The sequence below is a fragment of the Lepisma saccharinum genome, chromosome 21 (assembly GCF_977018435.1).
Source record: "Lepisma saccharinum chromosome 21, izLepSacc3.1, whole genome shotgun sequence".
Classification (NCBI taxonomy): Eukaryota; Metazoa; Arthropoda; class Insecta; order Zygentoma; family Lepismatidae; genus Lepisma; species Lepisma saccharinum.
The window spans coordinates 50,740,187-50,766,789 of NC_139249.1; the positions used below are offsets into that span (position 1 = coordinate 50,740,187).

A 26,603-nucleotide genomic window follows, 5' to 3' on the forward strand; every position below is an offset into this window, starting at 1 on the left:
CGTTATTATTTTCCTTCTCAGAAATCCTTCATCTACAAGAAATGCAAAGAATGTGAACAGTGTGCACGACTTAAGCAGTCCCGCCAACCGAAGCACTTCGAACTACAAACAAGGACTTCTCTGACACCTTTCCAAATTATCGCCTTGGATCAATGTGGTCCATATGTCACATCAGGACCAGAGGGACATCGCTACGTGATCACGTGCACTGACGCAGCCACGCATTACGTAGTAGCCGCACCGACGCATTCTCTCACTGCTGAAGTTCTGGCGGATTTTTGTACACGAAAATCATATTACCATTTGGCTTTCCAGAAAAAATCATAGTGGACCAACTTCCAGGTCAAACTTCAGATTTATTCAAAGAATTGGCCAACAAATTCCAAATTGAACTAAGCTTTGTCAGCCCAGGATTTCATCAGAGCCTTGGCTTAGTTGAAAAAACGCAACAAACGCTGGAAGGAATGATCAAATTTTATGTCAATGCCAAACACAATAATTGGTCCAATTTCTTACCAACAGCGGTCTCAGCTATCAACAACACGCCGCATTCATCTGCACGGTACTCACCTACCTATTTACTGATGGGTTATCATCCCCGCACCTTACCGGATGCGATTTTTCAAACCCCGCCGCAGCATGTGAGCAATTATGAACGGCTGGAACACATGAAGCTTTCGCGTCGATTTGCACAAGATAATCTCCTCAAACGCCACAGAACGGACAAGGCACGGCTTGATCCTCACTATTCTCAAGGAGCATTTAAATCTGGCCATCAAATACTTTTGTGGAACGATCGACGCTTATCAAAGACGTCCAAAGCGTTTTCAGGCAAGTACGAAGGCCCCTTCACAGTAATCGAGCGACTTGACAAAAACCATTACAGAATTGAAGGGATCAAGCAAGGAAAACGGTTTGAACAAAAGGCAGCATCGGTCAGGATGAAACGTTACACACCACACACGGTAACATTCGATCGACCACTTAGAGAGGAAGATAATGTGAATGCCTTAAAGTTACATTCAGGAGTGCAAGCGGATATCCCTCGTACTCCAGAGGGACTCTATCTGGAAGAATTCACAACTAGTGAACTTTATATATCAGAAGTTGACAACACTGCAAGAAACATTGAAACACTGACAGTATAAAACAGCTACTTCCTAACGAAGACGATCATCATCATCATCCTTCATAGTTCCTCGCCGCGACGAAAATTCGAACAGAAATAGTAACAACTTCTCAACTATATATTTTACCACGCTGAATAACGTGTATAAACTATGCTTCTTCTTATAAATTCTGCTATTTTTTTTCTGCACCAATAACTCGCAGAAAAAGAAGAAAATTAAATATATCTCGTACACGCGACAGCACTCGCCGCAACATTTTTTTTTCTTTCTCATACAAGATTGTGCCGACCCTTTGTCACCGTGACGTCACTTTATGATGTGATATCACACAGAGTAGGATGAAATTCTGAAGACGATACCGTAGCAACACGACCTTCTGCTTCGCTAGCATTTTGTGTACGTAAGCAAAAAGGACGAACGCGATGAATATAGCTACTGCATTTGGGAAGAGAGCTTACGTGTTCTCACTGTTGGCGGAGACAATACGCTATGCACCATTCGCTGTAAAATTCTCATTCTGTGACTTTTCAATAATTCATAATTACCTTCAACACGCCAAAATGCCTTTACAGAGCATGCATGGGCCAACGTCCTATCCACTTTTTCTCTTCATATTTCTTCAATTCATATAAATTCTTACATATAAACGGCAATATTACCAATCTAATTAATGTATGACAGCATTTTAACTTCTAAATTTTTATCGTGCAGATGTGTCCCAGCTATCGATGAAGCGAACTGAGAGCGCTGCATCGTTAAAAACCGACCAAACTCTCACACAGAAACACATTTTTTTTTTACTGATACGACACACAACTCACACGATTTGGACAGAAATACCAAATCAAGTCCCTATCTCTTCTTGTTACATCTGCCATTTTTATGACACATATTTACATTAACTGTTATTACATATTCTGAAGACTTTTCATTGTGCTTTGCTATAATCGAATGCGTACTGTGTATCTAATCTTATTATTTACACCCTGATTAAATTTACCAATTGCTCCTGTTCACGCTCAAAATTTTATTTCATAACATACTAAACACTGATAGTGATCATCATTTGCTGCGTCATCACTAATGTACCTTGTCATAGATATAAGATGAAGTCATTTCTCCAGAGTACATCCAGAAGACATCCATAAGTGGCAAGCAGATTTCGCATCGAATTAATATTGTTCCTGAACTTTTCTTGCGAACATATTTTGTCTCCCATCAACTTATTTGTGTATTCTTTTCAACATTTGAGACCTACTACCTTATCTTCGGATCAGTGTTACCAGTGATGTATTTATTCAAGTGTTTTCACAGTGTCACGTACATGTACGTCGTGCGATGAGATGCCGCTGAGACTATCTTAATTGCCAATTTTGGTTCCATCCGCTTCGGAATACATGACAGAAAAGTGTTACACTTCAATTAGTGTATTATTATTTGTTACGTTCTACAGTGCACTACATAGGCTACTTGCCTACTGCCCTACGACGAATCATGTTATATACGGGGTGTAATCATTTATTCAGGGACTGGTCGTTGTACATATTTAATCATATCTTAATATTTTTTGTAAATAAAGAAATGTGATTGTCCCCTGGCCAATCCCATTTCTTTTCAGGGGGAGGTGGCATGTCACGAGCCGGAAATAAAATGCTGTGTAATCAAAAACGCCAGCAGTCCCCGGGTGACGAGAGGTCGCCGGGGGAGTCTTGATCGAGGGAGCGAAGCGCGAAGTGTGTTGCGAGTGACAGTGTTAAGTCGGTCCATTTAAAAGGTTTGGGCGAACCCACTGAGGACACCTTCGATGGACCGATGGAGCGCCACGTCGTGACTCACCCAAGGAACCGCGAAGGAAATCAGGTACAGTGGTGACACTTTGGGTTTTATCATTGTCAGTGTTTAGATATCTTGCTGGCTCGTGCGTGATCTCTCCCCCCTCCACTGTTGCGATTGTATTAAATATTGGTAAGGAGCAATGAGTGTAATTTATTCCATTCTTCATACACACATCCTCTTGCAGCCAAGCAGTTTAAGCCGGCGAACGGCCTAAACGTAACACCTTGGCACCTCGTGAAATTATTTGCACCCTATTAAATCAATCATTGTTTTCAATTTGCAAAAAAATGGATTAAAAATTTCCTTGTTCGCTTCACTTGCAATATGATTGTTTTCTGTAATGCATTGTAAATTACCAGAGAGAGAAATAAGATATGCATGAGGAAAAGGAGCATGCACATTTGAGAGACAATTTATATAATTTTTGCTGTTGCTTTGTTATGAGGTGGATGAATTGATTATGTAATGAATATAAGTAATAGACGTATGCTGTATATCGTATCATGCCCAAGGCATGACTCGAATCCGGACCCCGGGCGCCATAGTCCGATAGCCTAATCATTTCATAAAAAGGGCCCGAGTATGAAAGAAGCTGGAAAGAGCTTCTTTCAAGCAAATGCCACCTGCGATCTTCAGCGGATGTAAAAATCCGCTGATACGAATTCTTCCGGAATGGCAGGAAAGATACTGCAAACACAGCCTTACGCTGAAAGCACCGTTATTGAGAGACGCGTTCTCTCAACGGCCGAAGTTCGAATTTCATTTAAATAGCTCGGGAGAATATTTCTCGCCCCCAGTCCGTATCTGAAATCTATCGCGTGCACAGTTAGTGCCTCGGAATTCTACAAACAGTTGAACTAAGAAAGTTATGGCGTGAATAGTTGTTACCGAACGTTACAAAAGGAGTTACAGCAAGGAGTAGTACGCTATCGGAAAGGAGTTTTATTTCAGGAGAGTTTCATCAACGAACCAGCGAGTCGATCGTCACTTCGAGATCTACAGGTAACGAACGTTCCTCTATCCTTGTCTTTCATTTTCTCACACCCTTGCCAGACCAGTCAATTGTAGTGTTTAAAGTTAATCGTGAGTGTTCTTATTTCACGGGGCTAGCCCCCTTGCTTGGTTAAGTGTAGACGTAGCTTTTCAGAGTTATACCCCCTCTTACGATACACCTCTCGCAGCCAAATAACCTCGAATATCAGGCTTCACATAGCCTATCTACGATCCCTTAATTTAAAACATTCGGGACTTTGTACGTGGTGGAGGTTTTGCGCGGCTTTTTTTTCATACATTTCCCCTCGTGAAATGCATGTCCAATTTTTCGTGGTTATTTTTGCCCCCTGAGCTTTAACACGTTCACTCCGTTTACGAACTAACTTAACCGTCTATTATTTTTTCCGCTACCCTTTAACTTTCCATTTTTATTTACATTTTTGCGTCTTTTTAACTCCCCCCCCCCCTTGTGTTTTTATTGGATTTCAACACGCGTTAATTTTGACTACACGGTCCCCTAGCGAAGTGTCGCCACCTGTTCGAAGCCCGATTTGTCTCGTAATAGCGCCCGAACGCTCCCCGCTGTAACTCCTAGTCCTTTGGTTCGCGCCCCAAGCCCGTCCGTAATGGCTTTTTCCTGTTTTATGAACCCCCTTATGCTCGAAGGCCTCCAGTTCAATGGAACGGCCGGGGAGGATGTCACACGCTTTCTTGACCGCGTAGACAGTTTCGCAACGCTTAATGAATGGGATTCCGGAAAAAAGTTGCGAATGGTTTCTGCTTTTCTGGCAGGTTCAGCGCTTCGTTGGTTCGAAGGCTGGAAAGCTGTACAGGCAGACGAAGCAGTGACCTACGATTATTTTAAGACCCAGTTGCTCGACGAGTTTACAGATTCGGCCGGTAAATTGCAGCTGAAAGAGAAAATCAAATGTCGCCTCCACACGGACGTCGAATCTGTCACGGAGTATATTCGCGACAAGATACAAATGTTGCACCGTCTCGATCCCAACATGCCCACGGCCAAAGTTATCAAACACTTGACCAAGGGCCTCCAACCGGAATTTATGCGCGAGACGTACAGGCGAGAATACGCTTCCGTACCGGAGTTTTTACGGGATTTAAAAGACGTCGAGAAGCTTCAGTTCCTTATAAGAAAACGTAAGGCTCAGGAGCTTTTGTCCGATGCTAATAAAGATTCCCTGCTGCGCCAGATGGGCGACCTTCTTGCGCAGAGTCCCAGGAATCTCGCGTTTCAAGACACCGCGGCGCCGGCTCAGGATCTCCCACGGACCGGTGAAACCCCGGACCTTGAACAGAAAGTCGCAGCCCTTCAAGCTGAGCTTGACTCGCTCAAGCATAAATACGAAGGGAACTCGAACCCGAGACCTCCGTCTAATGAGACCGGTCTCGCAAAACAGTTAGAGAACTTGTCTCGGAGGATCGATGAACTTTCCAGTGTTTCTCCCCGTCAGCAGCCGCCTGATGTAAGGAGGCGCGATGATTTTTATCGCGCCCCCCATAACTCCTGCGCCCAGTCCTCTAAAGGTTCTTTTTATAACCAAGACCAGTTTCGCCCGCAGTTCAACGATTGTAACAGGTCTTCCCGACATGACCGAAGCCAGCAGTGGCCGGGCGAAAATTCACGTTTCCAGCCCTCACGTTTTCAATCCCCATCGCCGCGAGTGGAGCAAGGGGAACGCCGAGACGGAATTCCGTGTTCTCGAGGTTCTTACCCCCATCGCACAACCGATGTTTGCCAGGCCAGGGAAAATAATTTCAAACGGCCACTAGCGACCGGGGGAAGAGACATGCCAACGCCCCCCGTAGTTAACTGTCTATCCGTTCAGATGTTCCCAAACGCAGAGTTGGTATCTATTAGCGTATTGCAGGCAGGTAAACCGTATAATTTCATTCTTGATACGGGTTCTATGATTTCGGTAATTGGTGCCAAGGACGTTCCAGCAAGTGCACCACGTTTTCAGATTCCCACTCTCATACAGGGTGTGACAAGCACACCCCTTGCGGTAAAGGAGATCGCGCTTTTAACGTTTTCAGTAGATGGCTTTACATTCCGCCACCCCTTTCGCGTTCTTCCGAAGTTTGAACAGGGTGCAATTCTGGGGAACGACTTTTTAAGTAATCAGCGGGCTACTTTGGACTTCCACACAAATCGTCTCACCCTATATCGTTTTGGATCTCCAGTCAAATCTACTCTTAGGGCCACTCCCCGCAGGGCGTTCGACGTGTCTATCAAGCTCGCGCACATGATAAAGGCTAATCACACTCCCGAATTTGTCGCGGCGAGGAAGATAATAGTGAAACCTCGCTCTCACCTTTGTATTCCCGTGCGCTTGGTGAATGGTATTGCCGATTCCGACACGTTATTGGAACCTGACGTGCCGTTTCAACAGAAATCTGGTTTATTAATACCCCGGGCTATTTTAAATGCCCAGACCAACCTTCTCTGGATTAGCAATCCATTGGCGCACAAGATTACCATTCCCAAAGGCCAGCGTCTTGGTTCGGCTGACGCTTGGGAAATCCCGGTCGCCCCGGCCGACCCGAACGGGACAGGGCGTGTGACACCGCCGGAATATTTCCGACCCCGGCTCAGGTGAATGTCACGACAGAAACTGAAGATGCAAGTAACGCATCTCCGGTTGACAAGCAGTTCGACATAAATCCCGACCTTACGCCCGTACAAAAACAACAATTGTTGCAGCTCTTGAATAAATATTCCCACGTTTTTTCTTGGTCCGAATCTGACGTTGGTCGAGCTACAAATTACGTACACCGCATTCGCCTGAAAGACGATGTTGTTTTCCGGTCAAGGCCGTACCCGGTGCCCATTCATTTGAGAAAAGAAATGAATGAGCAAATCGACTCCCTGTTACGGCAAGGGGTCATCCGGGAATCTACGTCCCCTTACAACTCGCCTGTGTTTCTCGTGCGCAAAAATAACGGGAAATACCGCATGGTGCAGGATCTTCGTGCACTGAATTCTAACACCATCTTTGATGCGATTGGAATGAACGATCTCAATGAGACTCTATATCAAATGGGCGGCAAACGTTTCTATTGTAATCTTGATTTGCACCAGTCGTATTTTCAGTTACCCCTGTCGGAAGACAGCAAGCCGTATACGGCATTCACAGTGCCAGGAAAAGGCCATTTTGAACTTAATTTTGCTGCAATGGGCGCAAGCACCAGTCCTGCAGGATTAACCCGATCGATTCACTTGGCTTGTGCACAAATGGATCCTTCCACGTTCGCCTCCTACATGGATGATCTGTACTGTTTTGCCGACGAGTTCTCGGTCTTATTGACCACCCTCGAACAACTGTTCAAGTGTTTAGAGGCGGCCGGTTTGAAACTTACCCCTTCTAAATGTTCCTTCGGTTATAGCCAGATCATCGCCCTCGGGAACCGAGTTGGCCGTTTCGGTTATTCTATCTCGGATAAGATTATCGACTCTATTACGCACTACATCCAGCCCAAGACCGTGCGTCAGGTGCGCCGCTTTTTGGGTCTTACTTCCTACGTCCGGCGGTATATTAAAAACTACTCGGACATTGCTGCACCGCTTCAGGCTTTGGTAGGAAAGAATAAGCGTTTTCAATGGGAAAAGGAACAACAAGACGCCTTTGAAGCATTAAAAAAGGCTCTTATTACGGCCCCCGTTCTCTTGCCGTATAAGCCTGACAAAGAAGTTCGGGTTTATACTGATGCATCGACTACGGCGATTTCCGGGATATTGATGCAACAAAACTCTGAAGGGGCGTGGCTCCCTTGTGCGTATTGCTCACGAAAATTGAAAGATCACGAGACTAGGCTCGGGATCATTGAACTTGAACTGCTGGCCATTCTTTATACGTTAAAGAGCTTCAGGTTCTATCTTCTAGGACGCCATTTCTTTTTGTTTACCGATAACAAAAGTATAACGTATCTGCGCACCGCTAAATCTCTCTCCCCTAAACTCTTACGTTGGTCGTTATCGATAGACGAATATTTCTTTACGGTTTCCCATTGCCGCGGTACTCAAAATCCAGCGGACCCCTTGTCCCGGGATACTGGTATCGAACCGACCGACGACGCGCCAGAACTGGAAGAGACCAAGGTTTTATTCATGCAGGATAAAACCATTGATATTGCCTCTCATCAGCGCGCGGATGAAACCCTTGGCAGTATCATTCGCATTTTGGAAGATCCACAGGGGGAGGGCAGCCGAGCCCCCGCCCCCCTCCAACGGCAGGCGTGTTACCATTCCATCGAAAATGGGTTGCTCTATCGGCTCCATCGAATGGCCTCGGGTGCACAGAAGCTTCTGTGCATACCGACCGCCCTCCGTGACACGGTGATTGAATCTCTCCATTCATTGCCGACCGGAGGCGGCCACATGGGTTTTTCCAAAACTTACAATCGAGCCCTCAAAGAAATTTATTTTCCCTTTATGAAGAACTTCATACAGCGGAAAATCAGGGAATGCGCAGTGTGCCAAGCGAATAAGAAGCCGCCCGGTTATCCGGCCGGCGAGTTATTAACTTATCCGCCGCAGAAACCATTCCAATCCATCGCGATCGACTTCAGTGGGCCTTATCCCGCTTCAGGACCGCTCAGACATAAATATATACTCGCGGCGACTGACTTTTCAACCAGGTATATGGTCGCACGTTCGACTCCCGACGTGTCGGCTCAAACGGCGGCCGACTTCCTGTATGAAGAGATTATACTCCGTTGGGGGGTCCCGGAGACCGTCCATGCGGATAGAGGAAGCTCATTTACTGCTAAGCTTTTCCAGGAGTTGAATGAAAAGCTAGGAGTAAACCTCAAGTTCGCGCCCACGGCGTGTCATAATTCCTTGGGTATTCAGGAGAAAGGACATTGCAGTTTGCAACAGATTCTCAAGAACTATGTAAATTCGTCCCACACTAATTGGGAAATGTATCTTGGCCCCGCCCTCTTTTCTTATAATACGGCCCGCCAGCAGAATTTGCGTTATTCGGCGTTCTATCTTTTGCATGGTTTCGAACCCCGTACTCCCTGGTCCGCGATGCTCCATAGGAGCGTGTGTGCAAGCGTAGAGAATGAAATGAGATTTAAAATCCTGGATAAGGCACGTGCAGCGGCCGCAGAACATCTCCAAGCTCGCCACCACGCCGTTAAGCCAGCTTATGACCGACGACATTCTCAAATCTCGTTTAATAAGGGCGATGAAGTCCTTATTTTCGATGCCACCCAGCGCATCGGAACTTCTAGAAAATTTTCGGGACGTTTCACCGGGCCTGGTACTGTAATCGAACGCGTTCACCCTAATTCGTATCGGGTCCAATTCACGAATAAGCGCGGTCAGGTGATTATTGACGAGATCGGGATACAGCGTCTTAAACTGTATCATCCGCCCCATGACGATTAGCGAACACCGGGAATAAGGGAAGGTTGCCACACCCGCCCCCCCTTTTTTTTGGCTACTTACCGGCGGTTACCTATAACTTTTTATTTCCCTGGTCAATGAGCAGCAACGATCAGACAGGCATTTTTTTTTTCAATAATTTTAACTTCATACATAAATCGCTAATAAATAAATATCTCCCTTATGCGAAAATGTTGTGAAAGGTATTGTTTTTCGCCAATCACCGCAGCTGCACGTAGTGCAGACTGTACGTCACCCACACCATAATTATGAAGGTCACGAAGAAGTAAGAGATGTTAAATAATACTAAGAGTGTTTATATGTAGCGCACAGTGTAGTAGTCTCAACGATAAGTTAACAAGTAAATCAAAATGCGCTTATTATATTATATACAAGTCCCCCCAGGGGCACCTTCTGTTTAACAGAGGGGAAAGGACGACGCAAGCCGAAGGCTTTGAAATGTTTATCAAGTCGTGTGCTGAGCACACGATTAAGGACTTACACGAAGTACATTCTTCACGAGTTTGGTGTGCGGATGGACGAAACTGGCGTTAAAAATACGTTCACATTTTTACGCATATTATTATTTTTTTTTTTTGCATTACAGTGGAAGGATTTAATAGATTTTATACAAATAGTACCTTTGTCGCTTGCACAGGAAAATATACCTCACCGCACCTTCGAAATAATTGTGCTCAGAGTTCATTCCAGTTACATTAAATATAGAGAGATAAATAACGACGAAAGAGATTTAAAGGTGCTGCGCCAATGAAGAGACAATGAATAAATAAATCAGTGCATGAAGCGAAGTCGGCTTCATTAAGTAATCAAGCGACGGTTAGATTATTATTATCCCGTTTAGTCAGAAGAGTTGTGGCTTGCTCCCACACTTGAATAAGTATATAGTTACTGACAGCATAGACCTACAATATGGCGTTACTTGTATCATAACAGTTTTAACTTTGCTTTTCTCAACGGTGCAAGCGTTACGTTTTAAAGGAATAATTCGTTAAGCACTTACTTATTACTATAGTTTTGGTACTTTTATCTTTATAACGATAATAGCGATTTGTTTGTTTTTACTTATAAGCTGCCTGCTTCATCGTTTCCCGCTGACGACCCGCTTTCACGCAGTCTCCTGCTGCAGCTCATATTACTAAGACCATAATAAGCGAAAATAGCATCGGTACTTATCATCACTTATGAAAACATAGGCTTTACCATAGTAAATGCGGCCATACGTATTAGCGTACTATCCGAAGTCAGTACGCTCTCGGAGCTGGAAGTGCGTATTCAACACCACGCTCCGCGCTCCTATGTCAATATGATCCACCCTCCCGCGAACGCTTGCGTGCAGGACGAGGTCCTGGATTTCCCATCGCCGTTTCACATTCCCCAAGCGGGGGAAAGGCCTATTTCATTTATCGCCCATCCCTCGTATGATGACCTGTCCCTATTTTAAACCATCCTTTTTGATGGGCAGAGAGTTGTTCCGGCGGCCCACTTTTCAGCACCTATTTATGTCTTAACTCAGGAAAAAGGGATGGCGTTTGTTTATCACAACAGGCATGGTGACCTGGAACTGCATTGAACGGCGTTTGAAATTCTGCTGAATTTTCTCGACCCCGTGTTGGTAATCAGGAGGCATCTCCATTCGAATCCACGCCGGGAGCGCCCGCCGTCCCAGCTCGCTCTCAAGAACGAATCATTTTTCGAAGTACATTCGTTTGTTCCCCGGCACATTTTCTCCGCGCACCTCCCGTGGCAGCAAACACCCGAATCTTAATTTTTTGCCCCAGGCAGGTGTGTCGTATCATGCCCAAGGCATGACTCGAATCCGGACCCCGGGCGCCATAGTCCGATAGCCTAATCATTTCATAAAAAGGGCCCGAGTATGAAAGAAGCTGGAAAGAGCTTCTTTCAAGCAAATGCCACCTGCGATCTTCAGCGGATGTAAAAATCCGCTGATACGAATTCTTCCGGAATGGCAGGAAAGATACTGCAAACACAGCCTTACGCTGAAAGCACCGTTATTGAGAGACGCGTTCTCTCAACGGCCGAAGTTCGAATTTCATTTAAATAGCTCGGGAGAATATTTCTCGCCCCCAGTCCGTATCTGAAATCTATCGCGTGCACAGTTAGTGCCTCGGAATTCTACAAACAGTTGAACTAAGAAAGTTATGGCGTGAATAGTTGTTACCGAACGTTACAAAAGGAGTTACAGCAAGGAGTAGTACGCTATCGGAAAGGAGTTTTATTTCAGGAGAGTTTCATCAACGAACCAGCGAGTCGATCGTCACTTCGAGATCTACAGGTAACGAACGTTCCTCTATCCTTGTCTTTCATTTTCTCACACCCTTGCCAGACCAGTCAATTGTAGTGTTTAAAGTTAATCGTGAGTGTTCTTATTTCACGGGGCTAGCCCCCTTGCTTGGTTAAGTGTAGACGTAGCTTTTCAGAGTTATACCCCCTCTTACGATACACCTCTCGCAGCCAAATAACCTCGAATATCAGGCTTCACATAGCCTATCTACGATCCCTTAATTTAAAACATTCGGGACTTTGTACGATATATATATTAAAGAAACTTTGAATACGTACACAATTTAGTGTTGACATGTATTTTCTTATTCTACATCACTCCATTTTGAATATGTGTAAAACATATGTTGTACATGAAAGTTATAGATGTTATATGTACAAAAAGAGTAATATTTGGAATGCATTTATCATGCATGTTCTGCCATTCAAAAATACAGTTTGTGTACTTGTTTTCCATTATTAATGAATGTGAAATCGAACGTTTTTTTTTTAAAAAAAATGTTTAAAATCATTTGTTGCAACACAAATGCTTTTAACACCGACTTCTACCTCCTTTTTGTGTAATTTACGAGGATGATGATAACGTCTTTGACACTACCACTACTAATAATAATAATGGTCATAATAATGTCATTATTATTGGTACGTTTGTCCTGGTACTTCCCCCCCCCAGGCAAAAGTTTGTGGCTGCCCCTCTGGGTGTTGAGAAGCGGTAATATGCAAGGTTGAAATAGAGAAAACATCTCCTTGTGGCCTTGAATTTTTTGAAAATTTGCCTTGAAAACCAGAAATTATACTTGAATTTTATCATGGTCCTAGAGTAGCCACCCTGTACTAATCTCCTCCCTTATGGCTGCGATTGGAATGCACCAACACTAAATATGTGCAACAATGTGTATACTTTGTGCCAAACGACTGACACGCGCATCCAAGTAGGTGCCACGGCTGAAACGTGCAACCAAAAGTCCTGTGGGGCGTCGACTGGAACTCGTCACCACTGGTGTAAACAAAATTTCCACTATGTGGATGGTAAATCAATCAGACAGATTCAAGATCTGTTCAAAGACACAAATTTGTATCGGTGCTTTGGCTTTTTTAGTTTTTTGATTAAGTTACATATGATCACTGATTTGATTTATCGAATATATACATTAATTTATTCCATTTATATTTATTCTTTGTCTTCTTATAATAGATTCTATTGTTTTTCATCTTTCCAATTTGCTTTGTTCTTATTTATATAGTTATTGTGTATATTGTGTTAATTTTTAATTTTGCACACGTGGTTCTGCCACCTCTATTCCGCTTTGGCAATCTATTTTCATTATTTGGTCCTATTGGGTACGGAACAACTTTCATTACAACCTCTTCTCAGAAATTTTGAGAAAAAGTTTGTTGTATTTGTTTTATTGATATAATCACTCTTTTGACTGTTTATCTTCTCTTGTCTGATGATTTCAGTGAAAATATATCATCTGGAAGCACAACATTAAAGTGTGAAAGGGAAGCCAATTTTAGCACTTCAGAAAAAAAATGTATTAAAGATAGCAAATCTCTACCAGCATTCCCATATTCCAGTGCTCACTTCAAATCAGAAGATACAAGCTGTGAGAAAACTTCGGTGCTTGAACATGCCATACGTGAAATTGATGACATTTGTGAGAATGATGGTTCTGTGATATCACCAGATACAAAACCTGATTCACTGAGAAATATAAATATGCCAGAGCAGTCAGTTGTCTCCAAATCAGAAGTCAAGGAAGAGGAAAATGCATTCAATTGGGAAGAAAATAAATTGAATGTAGGAGAAGAAAGCAAAATTTCATTTGCGAAAAGAGAATATGTGAAGATGGAGGAAGATGTGAAATATAATGATGAAGAGATCCCAACTATTAAAACAGAAGAAAGAAACATAATAAATCTGACGGATGTGGATTTGAACTACCCAGTAAAGGATGAAGATACTAATTCCAGGTAATCGATAATATCTACATTATAATTTTCTTTACTACTGTCAATTAAATTTTTCCAATGTTAGTAAAAGAGCGTGTTGCAAAATTCTTTCACAGATTTAAGTCAAAATGGCACATATTTATTATTTATTTATTAATGCCTTGTTTTAAATGGCGGAGTTAAGGCCGTACAAAGCCTTTTCTTCCACTCAACCATACATTTAAAATTATACATTATTATATTATACACAAAGTACACTAAGTCATTTCACATAGGTCCACACACACACATTATACTCATACACACAAGTCTTAAAGCCCTGAATATAACACAAAAAATACAAAATATATAATACACAAAAAACTAAATATGGAGTGAAAGAATGCAAAATTTAAAATTGTATTTAAGTAACTGCAAGGTATTTTAAGAATTCGTTCACTTGCACAAGCTTTTTAGTCTGCTTGACAGGGGAAGATCTAACGACTACTCTGAAGAGAGTGGCGAACACGTCTGCTAAAGGAACCGACGGAGCTTACTGCTCTAGTGTTTTCTGGCAGCTGATTCCATAGTCTTACAGCCGATACGGAGAAAGAGTTGGAGAAGAAGTTTGATCTGTGGACGGGGATAGAGAGAACTGAGGAGCTGCGTGATCTGGTGTCGCGATCGTGAAATTCGTGAAGAAATTGGAAGCGAGAGAGGAGATAGGAAGGTGACTTGAGGTTGAGAACTTTGTAAAGTAAAATCAGAGTGTGCAGCGTTCGTCTTTCTTGCATACGTAGCCACCCCAATTTTAGAAAATAAGGTGATAGGTGGTCCCAATATTTTAAATTAAAAATGTATCGTACGCAGGCATTTTGAACACTCTGCAGACGTCTAGCTGACTCACCTGTTAAGCCGGAATACGCTACGTCACAATAATCTAAATGGCATAAAACTAGGGACTGACATAGTTTGGCCTTGATAGAGGTGGGGAGGAACTTGCCCATGCGTCTTATAGAATACAGAGATGCGAAAGCTTTTCTACACGCCGAACTTGTGTGATGTGACCATGATAAATTTCCGTCTAATACAATTCCCAGATCTTTAACAGTTTGGTTAAATGGAATGTGAGTCGAATCTACAAGAATGGAAGGCAGAATGTTAAGATCTACGTAACGTTTCAGTTTATCGGAAGCAATCAAAATCGCTTGTGTTTTATTAGGGTTAATATACATGCCATTGTCTAGCGACCAGTTAACAATCCTCTCTATATCTTCGTTAACCTTGGAAATACCATCGTTTAACATTACTGGGGGTGCAGAATAGTACAACTGGAGGTCATCGGCATACAGGTGATAACGGCAGTGTTTCAAGATATTTGGGAGGTCATTAATGTATAAAGAAAATAATAAAGGGCCGAGTACACTTCCTTGCGGAACGCCACAAGTAATCTCAGATAGCGCCGAGCACTTGCCATCATAAACCACCCTTTGTTTACGTCCAGTTAAGTAGGATTTGACCCAGTCGGTTGCAGAGGTGGTGAAATTAAAAAATGATTTTAGCTTGGAAATGAGAATATCATGGTCGAGTGACTGGAAAGCTTTTGTGTAGTCCAATAAAACTAAAACTGTCGCCTGTCTGCAGTCCATAGCTTGTCTGACGTCGTCGGTTATGTGAGTCATGGCGGTGCTAGTGCCGTGATTAGGTCTAAATCCCGACTGAAACGGAGCCAGAACTTCATTTGTATGTCGGCTGATTTGGTCGTGAGCAATGTATTCTAATGCTTTCGATAGCGCGGGAAGAATACTGATAGGTCGGAAATTGTCAATGGAAGTGGCGGGGTCAGTCTTGGCGAGAGGAAGAACGTGTGCTATTTTCCACTTATCTGGAAAAATACCAGAGCGCAGAGAAAGATTAAAAATGTCAGTGATGTACGGCAATACATGAGGTAAAATCAGCTTTATTAGTCGCAATGGGAGGTTGTCGGCTCCTTCAGAACCAGATTTGATCCGACCGATTGCATTTGCAACTTGGAACTCATAGACTGGGTTAAAATTGAACTCTATCATTTCTGTTTTGTGGTTTGCTATAGCTCTAATAGTAACATTTTTAGCATCGTTATTCATTGAATTAGAGAGAGAGAAATGTGTATTTAATTCATCAAGGGACGAAACACGAGTAGGATCTACGTTACGTTTCTCTCCTAGCCCTAGATTTCTTAAGTTATTCCACAACATTCGGGGGTTGCCTTGCATATTTAATAATTCGTAAGAAAGCCTTCTCTTTGCGTTGCGCACGGCCTGATTACATCGATTTCTCAACACGCGGTAGTTATTAAAACTGTTTAAAGTATTTGGAGATTTGAGGCGCTTGTCAGATTTAAACCTGCGGTGAGCCGAATCGCGCTCCGCCATAAGTGCGAGAATGCTGTCGGTCATCCAGGGGGAAGCAGGCCGCGTGACGCGTTTTTTCTTGAGTGGAGCATGTTTGTCGAAAAGGTGTAAGATTAGACTATTTAATTCATTAAGCTTATCGTTAATATTAGTGAAGCTGTTTATTGAATTCCATGGGGTTCTTGTAGCATCTTCGTTTAGTGAAGCGGGGTTAATTTTCTTTAAATCGCGGTATTCAATTATGTTTGGCTTGGATTTCGGAACATTGAGCGAGTAAGCAACGTAAATAAGATCGTGAAACGAGAGACCGCAGGCGCTCGTTTGTCCATGTTTGGTGATTCGAGAGCAGTCTCCTGTTAAGATGACATCTAGCCAAGAATGCGATGTAGCCGTGTGGAAGGTAGGATCGAGCTTCAAAATATTTAGATTGTAAGAAGAGATAGCAGCGCGGAATTTATTTACTTCGGGTTTGTCAGTTTCTAAATGAAAGTTCAGATCGCCCAGTAATAATACATGCGAGTACATGGGAATGAGTTTAGCCAGTTCCTCTTCACAATTTACAAAGCACGTCCCAGGTGGACGGTACGCAACAGCTAGCAGTAGCTTCTGTTTGTTGATGGTAAGTTCCAGGAAAATATATTCTGTCATTCGTGCGTAGTTACCGTCAGATTTAGCCACAACCACCGCAGTAATATCTTCCCTTATCAGTGCCATCACCCCGCCACCTCGTTTCCCCAACCTGTCGTTTCGGAAGACGTTGTAGCCTCGCAAGGAGACCATGCTGGAGGGTGTGAGAGGATTAAGCCATGTCTCCGATACAAGAATGCAGTGGAGATTCAGGGGGGAGAAAATAGCTTTGAAGCTATCGAGGTGCGCTTCGATGCTCTGTGCATTCACGTGTGACACCAACAGTGAGTTCGGACAAGTCTTCAGCTCGTTTCCGAGAATTTCGGCTGTGCTGACCGCGGGGGGCGGAGTGCCAGGGCAATTAGCAGAGCGACGACCCTCTTCAGAATTTCGTCCACTGTCACCGAGATGCGTTGTTGCCAGATTAGCCATTTTTAGAATTGAGGTTTAACGAACAGAAACAAGATGGGAGAAGAAACATTAGAATACCAAAATTAAATTTAGAATTATTACTTACCCTGTCAAGCAGAATAGCATGGAGGAAAGCATCAGGGAATGACACACACACACTCACATTAAAAAACGATAACATAAACAAGAACCCGGACAAAAAACTCACACTAAACACACATGATTTGAACACATCACACACACAATTATTCATACACAGCGTATCATAACGACAAAAGTCACATATGCTCTTCATTACACTTCGTATTCAGTTTGCGTTGCACCCCATCTCAAGGGAGAACGTCAAGATCCTCGGGGGAAGATATAAGGTAGCGACGACCTCCGTGAGATACGAAAATGCGCCCGTCTTGGCTCCAGGCATTGCGTGTCCCTACGCGATCCTTTGCTACCCGCAAAACCCTCTGTCTGTAGGGAGTTAGCGACTCTGTAATTAATAGGGACGAGTTCTTTAGCATCTTCTTTGATTTCCACACCTCGTTCCTGGAGCGGTAGCTTACAAATTTCACTATGATGGGGCGTTTTCCCGATCTCAAAACTTCCGCAGACGATCTTTTCGGAGGGCCAAGCCTGTGGCACCGGTCAACGTGCTCGAGCTTGATGTGCTGCAACTGAAGCTTATTTTGTAAAGTCTGGAGCACGATGCTGTCCACGTCTTCGTTGGTGGTTTCGGGGACCCCATGCAGCAAAATGCAGTTCCTCCTAGAGTACTGCGCTAGGTCATCTATTTCAATGGTGTTCGTGCGTATCTGCTTGTTCATGCTCTCTAGGTCGCGCCGCAGCTCTGTCATGGAGTCGCTCGTCGATCTCTTAAATTGCACAAACTCCTCTCTGAGGTTCAGGAGTGACTTGCGGAGGTCAGCATCTTCTTGCACCGATCCATGGTTGTCTAGCAACTCATCAAGCCGTTGCTGGAATGCTTCCATAGTTTTGCCTATTTCTTCAACTTTGGTCGAAACAACTGATAGTGTAGGCTTGGACATGATAACAACCCCGAAGATGCACACGGTGAAGCTATTGACCTGGCGGAAGATGTGGCAACGTACAGCGGTGGAGAATAGAATGCCAGGCTAGCTGAGGGGTGAAAGCGCGGAGCTCTATTCAAGCACGTCCATCCACTACGTAGAAGAGAGCAACTTGTGGTTGTTTTAATCGAAATTGGTAACTGCAATTTTGTACTATCTCTTCACTTCAACATGGACTCTTTTGGTTGCCCACTAGGTATCTAGTTGACATTGAATTTCTCTTAATTGTTTTTCTTGGCCTGTCTTATGCTTCACTCCAGTTCTTCACTGTTAGACTACTGTCACCCTGGGATGCCACAGCTGCTCTGGTGACATTTCTCCTGACATCTGTTGGGTCTGCCAATGGGATGTCATGAAAGAGTGCACAGACTAAAATTTACAACTTATTGCAAAGTATGCTTGAATGCAGTGGCACAACCACAGTGGAGTCAGGAGGGCATTGCATTTTTAATCTTAGGTGGAAGTAAATTACAAGGGAACAGGCAAGCTGGGGGAGGGGTGGGGGCAAACATTCAAGTAAGAAGTAGGACTAACAATATCTAAGACTAACCTAACAATATAGGATATTCAGGATGAAAATAATGTTAGGGAAAACTGATGCCAAATATGGACTGGTGTCTTCAAATCATATGACTGTCTCATTTCATAGGACTATGTGCTTCGTGAATTGCATCAGTCATTGAACGACTCATACAGGAACAAGCTTTGAATTCTATGTAAGCATTTTTAATTACATATGATATCTACTATTTCATAATCTATAATTTCTTCGAGGGGCATACTATAATGATTTACACTTTATTTATTTTTCAGGTCCCATGGTCCACCATTCGAGAAGTGAGGACTGGCATTTGAAGCTACGAGTCTAGTCTACCGATTGCAGGCAGCAGTGCCCAAAAAGGATTCCTGCTGTTCACACAGCAGCACATTCTGTACATCATTATCAGCAGACTATTGGGCAACATGGAAAGCGACTATAATGGTCAGCTTTGGACAAGTTGGCTTCTATGGACAGAGGGTGTGACCACAGCAGAGATTTACAGACAATTTGTGGCAGTGTGTGGTGTACATGTTCCTTCACGGAAAACCATTTACAATTGGGTGGATGGCTGGAAAGCAGGACGCACGTCAACAGAAAAAGGGACAAGGATCTCTGCTCACATTCACGTGCTGCTGCCGTTGCACCAATGTCAGGGATTTGGGAACCCATCTGGTGCACACTTTCCCCATATTAAGGTGATCATGCACGATTCGCTGCAGGGTGTTTCTGGACAGGCCCATGGTCACCTCCGTTTCAGAAAACATGATGCACTTGTTCTCAAGAATGACTTGCTCAACCTGTGTAATGTTTGTTGCTGTTGTCACAGTCACTTTCCTTCCAGAACTTGTCCCTTTTTCTGTTGACGGGCATCCTGTTTTCCCGCCTTTCACCCAATTGTAAACGGTTTTCCGTGAAGGCGCATGTTCACCACACACTGCCACAAATCGTCTGTAAATCTCTGCTGTGGTCACACCCTCTGTCCATAGAAGCCAACTTGTCCAATGCTGGCCATTATAGTCGCTTTCCATGTTGTCCAATATCCACTGACAATGATGTACGGAATGTGCTGCTGTGTGAACACCGGGAATCCTTTTTGAGCACTGCTGCCTGCAATCGGTGGACTAGCTTCGTAGTTTCATATGGCAGTCCTCACTTCTCGAATGGTGGACCATGGGACCTGAAAAAAATAAAGTGTAAATCATTATAGTACGCCCCTCGTACATGTGTGGTTGAAAAGCCAAGGATGCTTTCGGGTTGTAATGGCGTAATTTACTTTCAATGGAATCGTTACAAAAATGCCATGGTTGATTAGGGCTTGATGCAGGCATAGGTTGTATTATGGGTGGGATGAGGAGGATGAATTGAGGTGTTGGCCTCAATCTGTGGATTTTTTCCTTTCCAGAGGCCTCCCTGAAGGCCTATCCAACTTCACTCTCATCCCTGAAACACCAGTGTCTGTGCCTTCTGTCTTCTCCACACAATTGACAAACCTAACAACACTTAGAGACCCATTGTGTACAACTACATTTCATGCACTGAACTAATATCTGCCTTTGTAGACTCCCACCTCTCTAATCTCCAGTGTCTGTGCCTTCTGTCTTCTCCACACAATTGATAAAACTAACAACACTGGGAAACCCATTGTGTCCAACTACATTTCACCCACTGAACTAATATCTGCCTTTGTAGACTCCCACTTCTCTAATCTCTTCTCCAAGCCATGGCCTTCTTTTCTCCATGAAACCAACCACTACCGTGACATCATCCATAACCTACCACCCAATACAATCCTTGCCACCATTGACATAACTCTCTCTCTCTACACAAACATTCCCCATGCCCATGCCCTCCATTCCACTGAATCATTTCTTAACAGCTGACACAAACCACATAGTCCCAGCACCCACTTCCTGATTCAACTAGCCAACCTTGTATTTGCTTGCAACAGCTTCCACTTTAGATACCAGCAGTACCTGTAAATACATTGCACAGCCATGGGCTCCAAATGCCATCCTCCTGTTCCAACTTCTTCATGGGCAGGTTGGAACATGACTTCCTAGACTCCCAATCAAAGAAGCTACTTCTCTGGCTAAGATTCATTGATGACATCCTCTTCCTCTGGACATGTGGCGAACCCTCTCACAACCTTCCTAAATCAACTCAACAACTTGACCACCCTCAAATTCACCTGATTCCACTCCGTAGATGACCTTCCTAGATGTGTTTGTCTACATCATGGGTAATCACCTAGAAACCTGCATGCGCATCAAACCTACCAACCACCTCCAATATCTCCACTACTCCATCTCTCACCCCTTCCACACCTATTCTCCCTAGTCCTCAGACGCCTCAATTCATCCCCCTCATCCTGATAAAACCTCATCTATTTCTTCTGTAAAAATGTGACTAGTCAGCAAAATATCGTCTTCTGATTTCTGTTTTTGGTAAGTGTTTACTTTCTCCTAATACATATATATCTGGTCATGGAAACATACAACAAAGACTGGGGTTTGACATGGTGACCACACTCCACCCCATATCTAACTGTTTGGATGATCTCCCACCATGGGTGAGTGAGTTGGATCAGGTGGAAATTAGGCCAGTAGAAACTTACATACAGAATGTCCCAGAATAGTGTTTACACTCTTTTGAAATATAATAATGGGAACACTAATAACACCAAGTATAAACTTTTTTTCTAGTCACATATCTTAAAGTTACAGATTTTCATTTGCAGCAGTAAGTTGTCTGCAATGCTGTAGAACAGATCAACAAACATCAAATATGGTTTCTGCAGGAAGGGAAGCACAGGAAGAGTCAATTGTATGTTTCATGTCATCCAATGACCATGGCTTTGTGGGGTACACATTATTATTCAGTTTCCCAGAGGTAGAAATCTAACAGTGTTAAATTGGGAAATCTGTGTTGTAGATACTTCTTACATTGCTCAAAAGAAAATTTACTCACCTATGCCACTTCGGGTATACAAATACCTACCGCCTGGTGGGCTGTGATGGAACTAATATCAACAGAATACCTACACATTTTTACACACACGCACAGTGGTATGGGGCATTTTGAAAAGTTTTGCCTCCTACGCAATAACATCAATAATATGCAAGCTACTTACCTGAACTATATGTCTTCTTAAAGTTTGGAATGTCCCCTACAAGGATGTCACTACTTTTCTACGTAGTCACCATCATTGTCCACACACAAATGCCAACATCGGACAAGTTCTTGCATCGTGTCGGCGAAGAAATCAGGCATCTTCTCCCGGCAACAGCAATGCATATCTGCATGCACCTCGGCATCACAGGTGTAACAGTGTCCCTTCAGGTGCTCTTTCAGCCTCAGAAAAAGGAAATAGTCACAAGGTGTGAGATCTGGGCTGTACGGCTGGTGGGGTAAAATCTCGTGGAATATGAGATGGTGCAATGCATCCTGTGTTCGGAGTGTGTGTGGGTGTGCATTGTCATATTGAGGAATTCCATCCTTGCCAGGCATAACTTGCAGTAATCATGCACGCAGTTTTTCCAAGGTCTTCACGTACCAATCACAGTTTACAGTGGTTCCATGCTCCAAAAATTCTGTGTGGACTATGCCTTCAATTGGTGAGTGTGGCATGAATCAGTTCATACACCGAAGTTTTGCAGGAGAAGCACGAGAACTTCTGACAAATATTTCTTTTCTCCTGAAATTTATACTTACTAATAAAAATATATATCAATATCTTGATCTTCAGAAGAAACTATGCATGATTTTCTTAGTAACAAGATGTTCTTTTGTACAACCCTGACAAAATCTGAACATATAAGTAGAGGACAGTTCTGGCAACAGTACATTACTCACAGTCAGAATAGTTGCTAGAATCCTGTGCATGCCTTCAAAAGGAAGTGCTGCTTTCAAAGAAAAAGATTGAAGATGAAAACATTGGCGATTGTTTACCTACACTGAGCATGGTGGTAGAAGGAACAGGACTACAATGAAGTGGAGCACTTCACACAACTTCATCCACTTCGAAAAGTGCTTTCCACTTTCATTCAATGCAGACCTTCCATGAATGTTTTCCAAAACAGAAGAGGAGCAGCTTACTGAACTTTCCTCAGACAACATAGTGAAGTATATGTTTGTTTCTATCTGCGACAATGTCTTAATTTTGGATCCATCCGTAAAGAATAAGTATCCATAGTCAGCGGCGGCTCTAAGGAGAGAGCCGCCGTACCATGGCTCTACCCTCAGAAAAAGAAATAGCACTTGCTTTGCCAAAATATAGTTAAATTAATACATTTACGAACGAGGAGATTCCAATCTTGTAAGCGTTCCAGATTACAGCCGCCTCAATTCCTTCGCCACATCCCCAGCATTTCTCTCACTTGCTCTGGGCCAGCATAGTCTGGCCTGCACGCAGAGGCATGTGCGGAGGCATGAAAAAGTCTTCGCAGTCAACGAGCGAGGAGGTGGGGTGGTAGCCCAGTGGCAGTCATAAGACAATCAGCCATGCAAGGTCGCTTTGTGGCACGACGCGAGAGCTTTCGCATTGTGTTGACATAGTTGCAAACTTTACAGAGAAGTGACTAATCCTGACCGATTTGTAATACTCGTTGGAGAAGTAATTTGCGAAAAAGATACTTTCCTGCAGGGACCTGTAACGTAACACAACTTGTAACGCTGTCAAGTTACGAATGGAACTATCGATATGCGTTACAATAGCATTCACGTTCCAGACAATACCGGACAGATTGAACCTACCAACAACCTGGGTAAATTAGGCGTAACGTTACTCAATGACCCATTCACTTTAGGTACTGAGTGGAACGGGTCTTGGATGGAACGGGTACGATCGTACCCACACATACTGTACTGGAACGGTGGCTACCGGGTACGAAATAGACCCACAGGTTTGTAACCGGTACTAAAGCACTATGAAAAATGCTTGTTATTAAAATACCGGTACGTGGATAGAAATTGATGAGCGGGTAACATTTGTAACAGGAAGTTATGATACGTATCATAACACATACTGAGCGATCCAAATTAAGTTTACTGTCAATCAAAATTCCATAGCAGCAAATGTAATACCGATAAAATTACACTTCTTTGTTTAAAAACTAATTATAATAACTTATTTAATTAATTATTAATAATTAATTAAAAGTAATTCGTTATCTTTCTGGATAATTATTTATCAGAAAAATATGTATAAATACTATCTAGTTTATCTTCTATTAATTTGTTAATAATGGTCAGCTATGCAAAAATAGAAACAATTACATTTAACAAGCTCATGTATAATATACTAATTACAATGACCTGCACAGAAAGTCGATATTCGTCCTTCAGGCAACCTCCATGCGCAGTAGGTACCATTAGGTTTAAAATAGATAGAGAAGTGAAATTCAGTTTGACAGTAGATTATGCTAATTAGAGCATGGCAATCAACATGATTGAGGAGAACCGGAAGCTGATGGACGCCATATTGAAAAATGTTACTTCTTAAGATAGAGAAGTGACATGATTGAGAAAAACCGGAAGTTGATGGACGCCTTAATGAGAAATGTTACTTCTTAAGATAGAGAAGTGGAATTTGGTTTAATGGTAGCCAACGCTAATTAGAGCATGGCAAATCAACATGATTGTGGAAAACCGGAAGTTTTTTGACGCCATATTGAAAAATGTTACTTCTTAAGATAGAGAAGTAAAATTCGGTTTCAAGGTAGCTTATGCTAATAGAGCATGGCAAATCAACATGATTGTGGAAAACCGGAAGCTGATGGACGCCATATTGAAAAATGTTACTTCTTAAGATAGAGAAGTGAAATTCGGTTTGATGGTAGCTTATCCTAATTAGAGCATGGGAAAACAACATGATTGAGAAAAACCGGAAGTTGATGGACGCCATATTGAAAAATGTTACTTCTTAAGATAGAGAAGTGGGATTTGGTTTAATGGTAGCCAACGCTAATTAGAGCATGGCAAATCAACATGATTGTGGGAAACCGGAAGTTGTTGGATGCCATATTGAAAAATGTTACTTCTTAAGATAGAGAAGTAAAATTCGGTTTCAAGGTAGGTTATGCTAATAGAGCATGGCAAATCAACATGATTGTGGAAAACTGGAAGCTGATGGACGCCATATTGGAAAATACTACTTTTTAAGATAGAGAAGTGAAATTTGGTTTGATGGTAGCTTATGTCAGTTAGAGCATGGCAAATCAACATGATTGTGGAAAACCGGAAGCTGATGGACGCCATATTGGAAAATACTACTTTTTAAGATAGAGAAGTGAAATTCGGTGTCAATGTAGCTTATCTTAATTAGAGCATGGCAAATCAACAAGAGTGTGGAAAACCGAAATCCGCTTCTGGTTTTCCACAATCATGTTGATTTGCCATGCTCTAATTAGCATAAGTTATCATCATACCGAATTTCACATTTCTTTCTTAAAATGTAACATTTTTCAATATGGCGTTCATCAACCTTCGGTTTTCCACAATCATGTTGATTTGCCATGCTCTAATTGGCATAAGCTACCATCAAACCAAATTTCACTTCTCTATCTTAAAAAAGTAGTATTTTTCAATATGGCATCCATCAACTTCCGGTTTTCTACAATCATGTTGATTTGTCATGCTCTAATTAGCATAAGCTACCATCAAACCGAATTTCACTTCTCTATCTTAAGAAGTAACATTTTTCAATATGGCGTCCATCAACTTCCGGTTTTCTACAATCATGTTGATTTGCCATGCTCTAATAAGCATAAGCTACCTTGAAACTGAATTTCACTTCTCTATCTTAAGAAGTAACATTTTTCAATATGGCGTCCATCAACTTCCGGTTTTCCACAAACATATTGATTTGCCATGCTCTAATTAGCATAAGTTATCATCATACCGAATTTCACATTTCTTTCTTAAAATGTAACATTTTTCAATATGGCGTTCATCAACCTTCGGTTTTCCACAATCATGTTGATTTGCCATGCTCTAATTGGCATAAGCTACCATCAAACCAAATTTCACTTCTCTATCTTAAAAAAGTAGTATTTTTCAATATGGCATCCATCAACTTCCGGTTTTCTACAATCATGTTGATTTGTCATGCTCTAATTAGCATAAGCTACCATCAAACCGAATTTCACTTCTCTATCTTAAGAAGTAACATTTTTCAATATGGCGTCCATCAACTTCCGGTTTTCTACAATCATGTTGATTTGCCATGCTCTAATAAGCATAAGCTACCTTGAAACTGAATTTCACTTCTCTATCTTAAGAAGTAACATTTTTCAATATGGCGTCCATCAACTTCCGGTTTTCCACAAACATATTGATTTGCCATGCTCTAATTAGCATAAGTTATCATCAAACCGAATTTCACAGTTCTATCTTAAAAAGTAACATTTTTCAATATGGCGTTAGTAGTACAAGTGGCCGGGTTCAAGGACCGAAAATGAGGCTCGGTGAGGCTCGCCTTAATGGATTTCTCTCGTAAGGCATGAGCCTCATTTTCTCGCAGTGTTGCCAGCTCACCCCAAGAATATTTCACCATGTGATATTTTACAGGCGAAGCTAACCTACAAATGGGAGTTGGCAACACTGGCAACATCAATTGCGGTTTAGTGTTGCCAACTCACCTCAAGAATATTTCACCATGTGATATTTTACAGGCGAAGCTAACCTACAGAGTAGTACAAGTGGCCGGGTTCAAGGACCGAAAATGGGGCTCGGTGGGGCTCGCAGTGTTGCCAACCCCCTACTCGAAAAAATCACCAAGGTTTTTGTTTTTGGGTATAACCTAACCTCAAGCAAGGAGTTGGCAACGCTTGAGGCTTTTCTCGCAGTGTTGCCAACTCACCCCAAGAATATTTCACCATGTGATATTTTACAAGCGAAGCTAACCTACGAATGGGAGTTGGCAACACT

At 42.6% G+C, this 26,603-nt stretch overlaps 1 protein-coding gene across 2 annotated transcripts in view; it reads left to right on the forward strand.

The window, feature by feature from the left end:
* Window positions 1–26,603, forward strand: part of LOC146004528 (uncharacterized) — a 123,450-nt gene that overhangs the window by 62,152 nt on the left and 34,695 nt on the right. For both annotated transcript variants that reach the window (XM_083143412.1, XM_083143411.1), the window contains exon 3: window positions 13,153–13,665. In XM_083143412.1, the coding sequence (XP_082999538.1) occupies window positions 13,153–13,665 (513 nt within the window). The remainder of the gene's footprint in view (window positions 1–13,152; window positions 13,666–26,603) is intronic.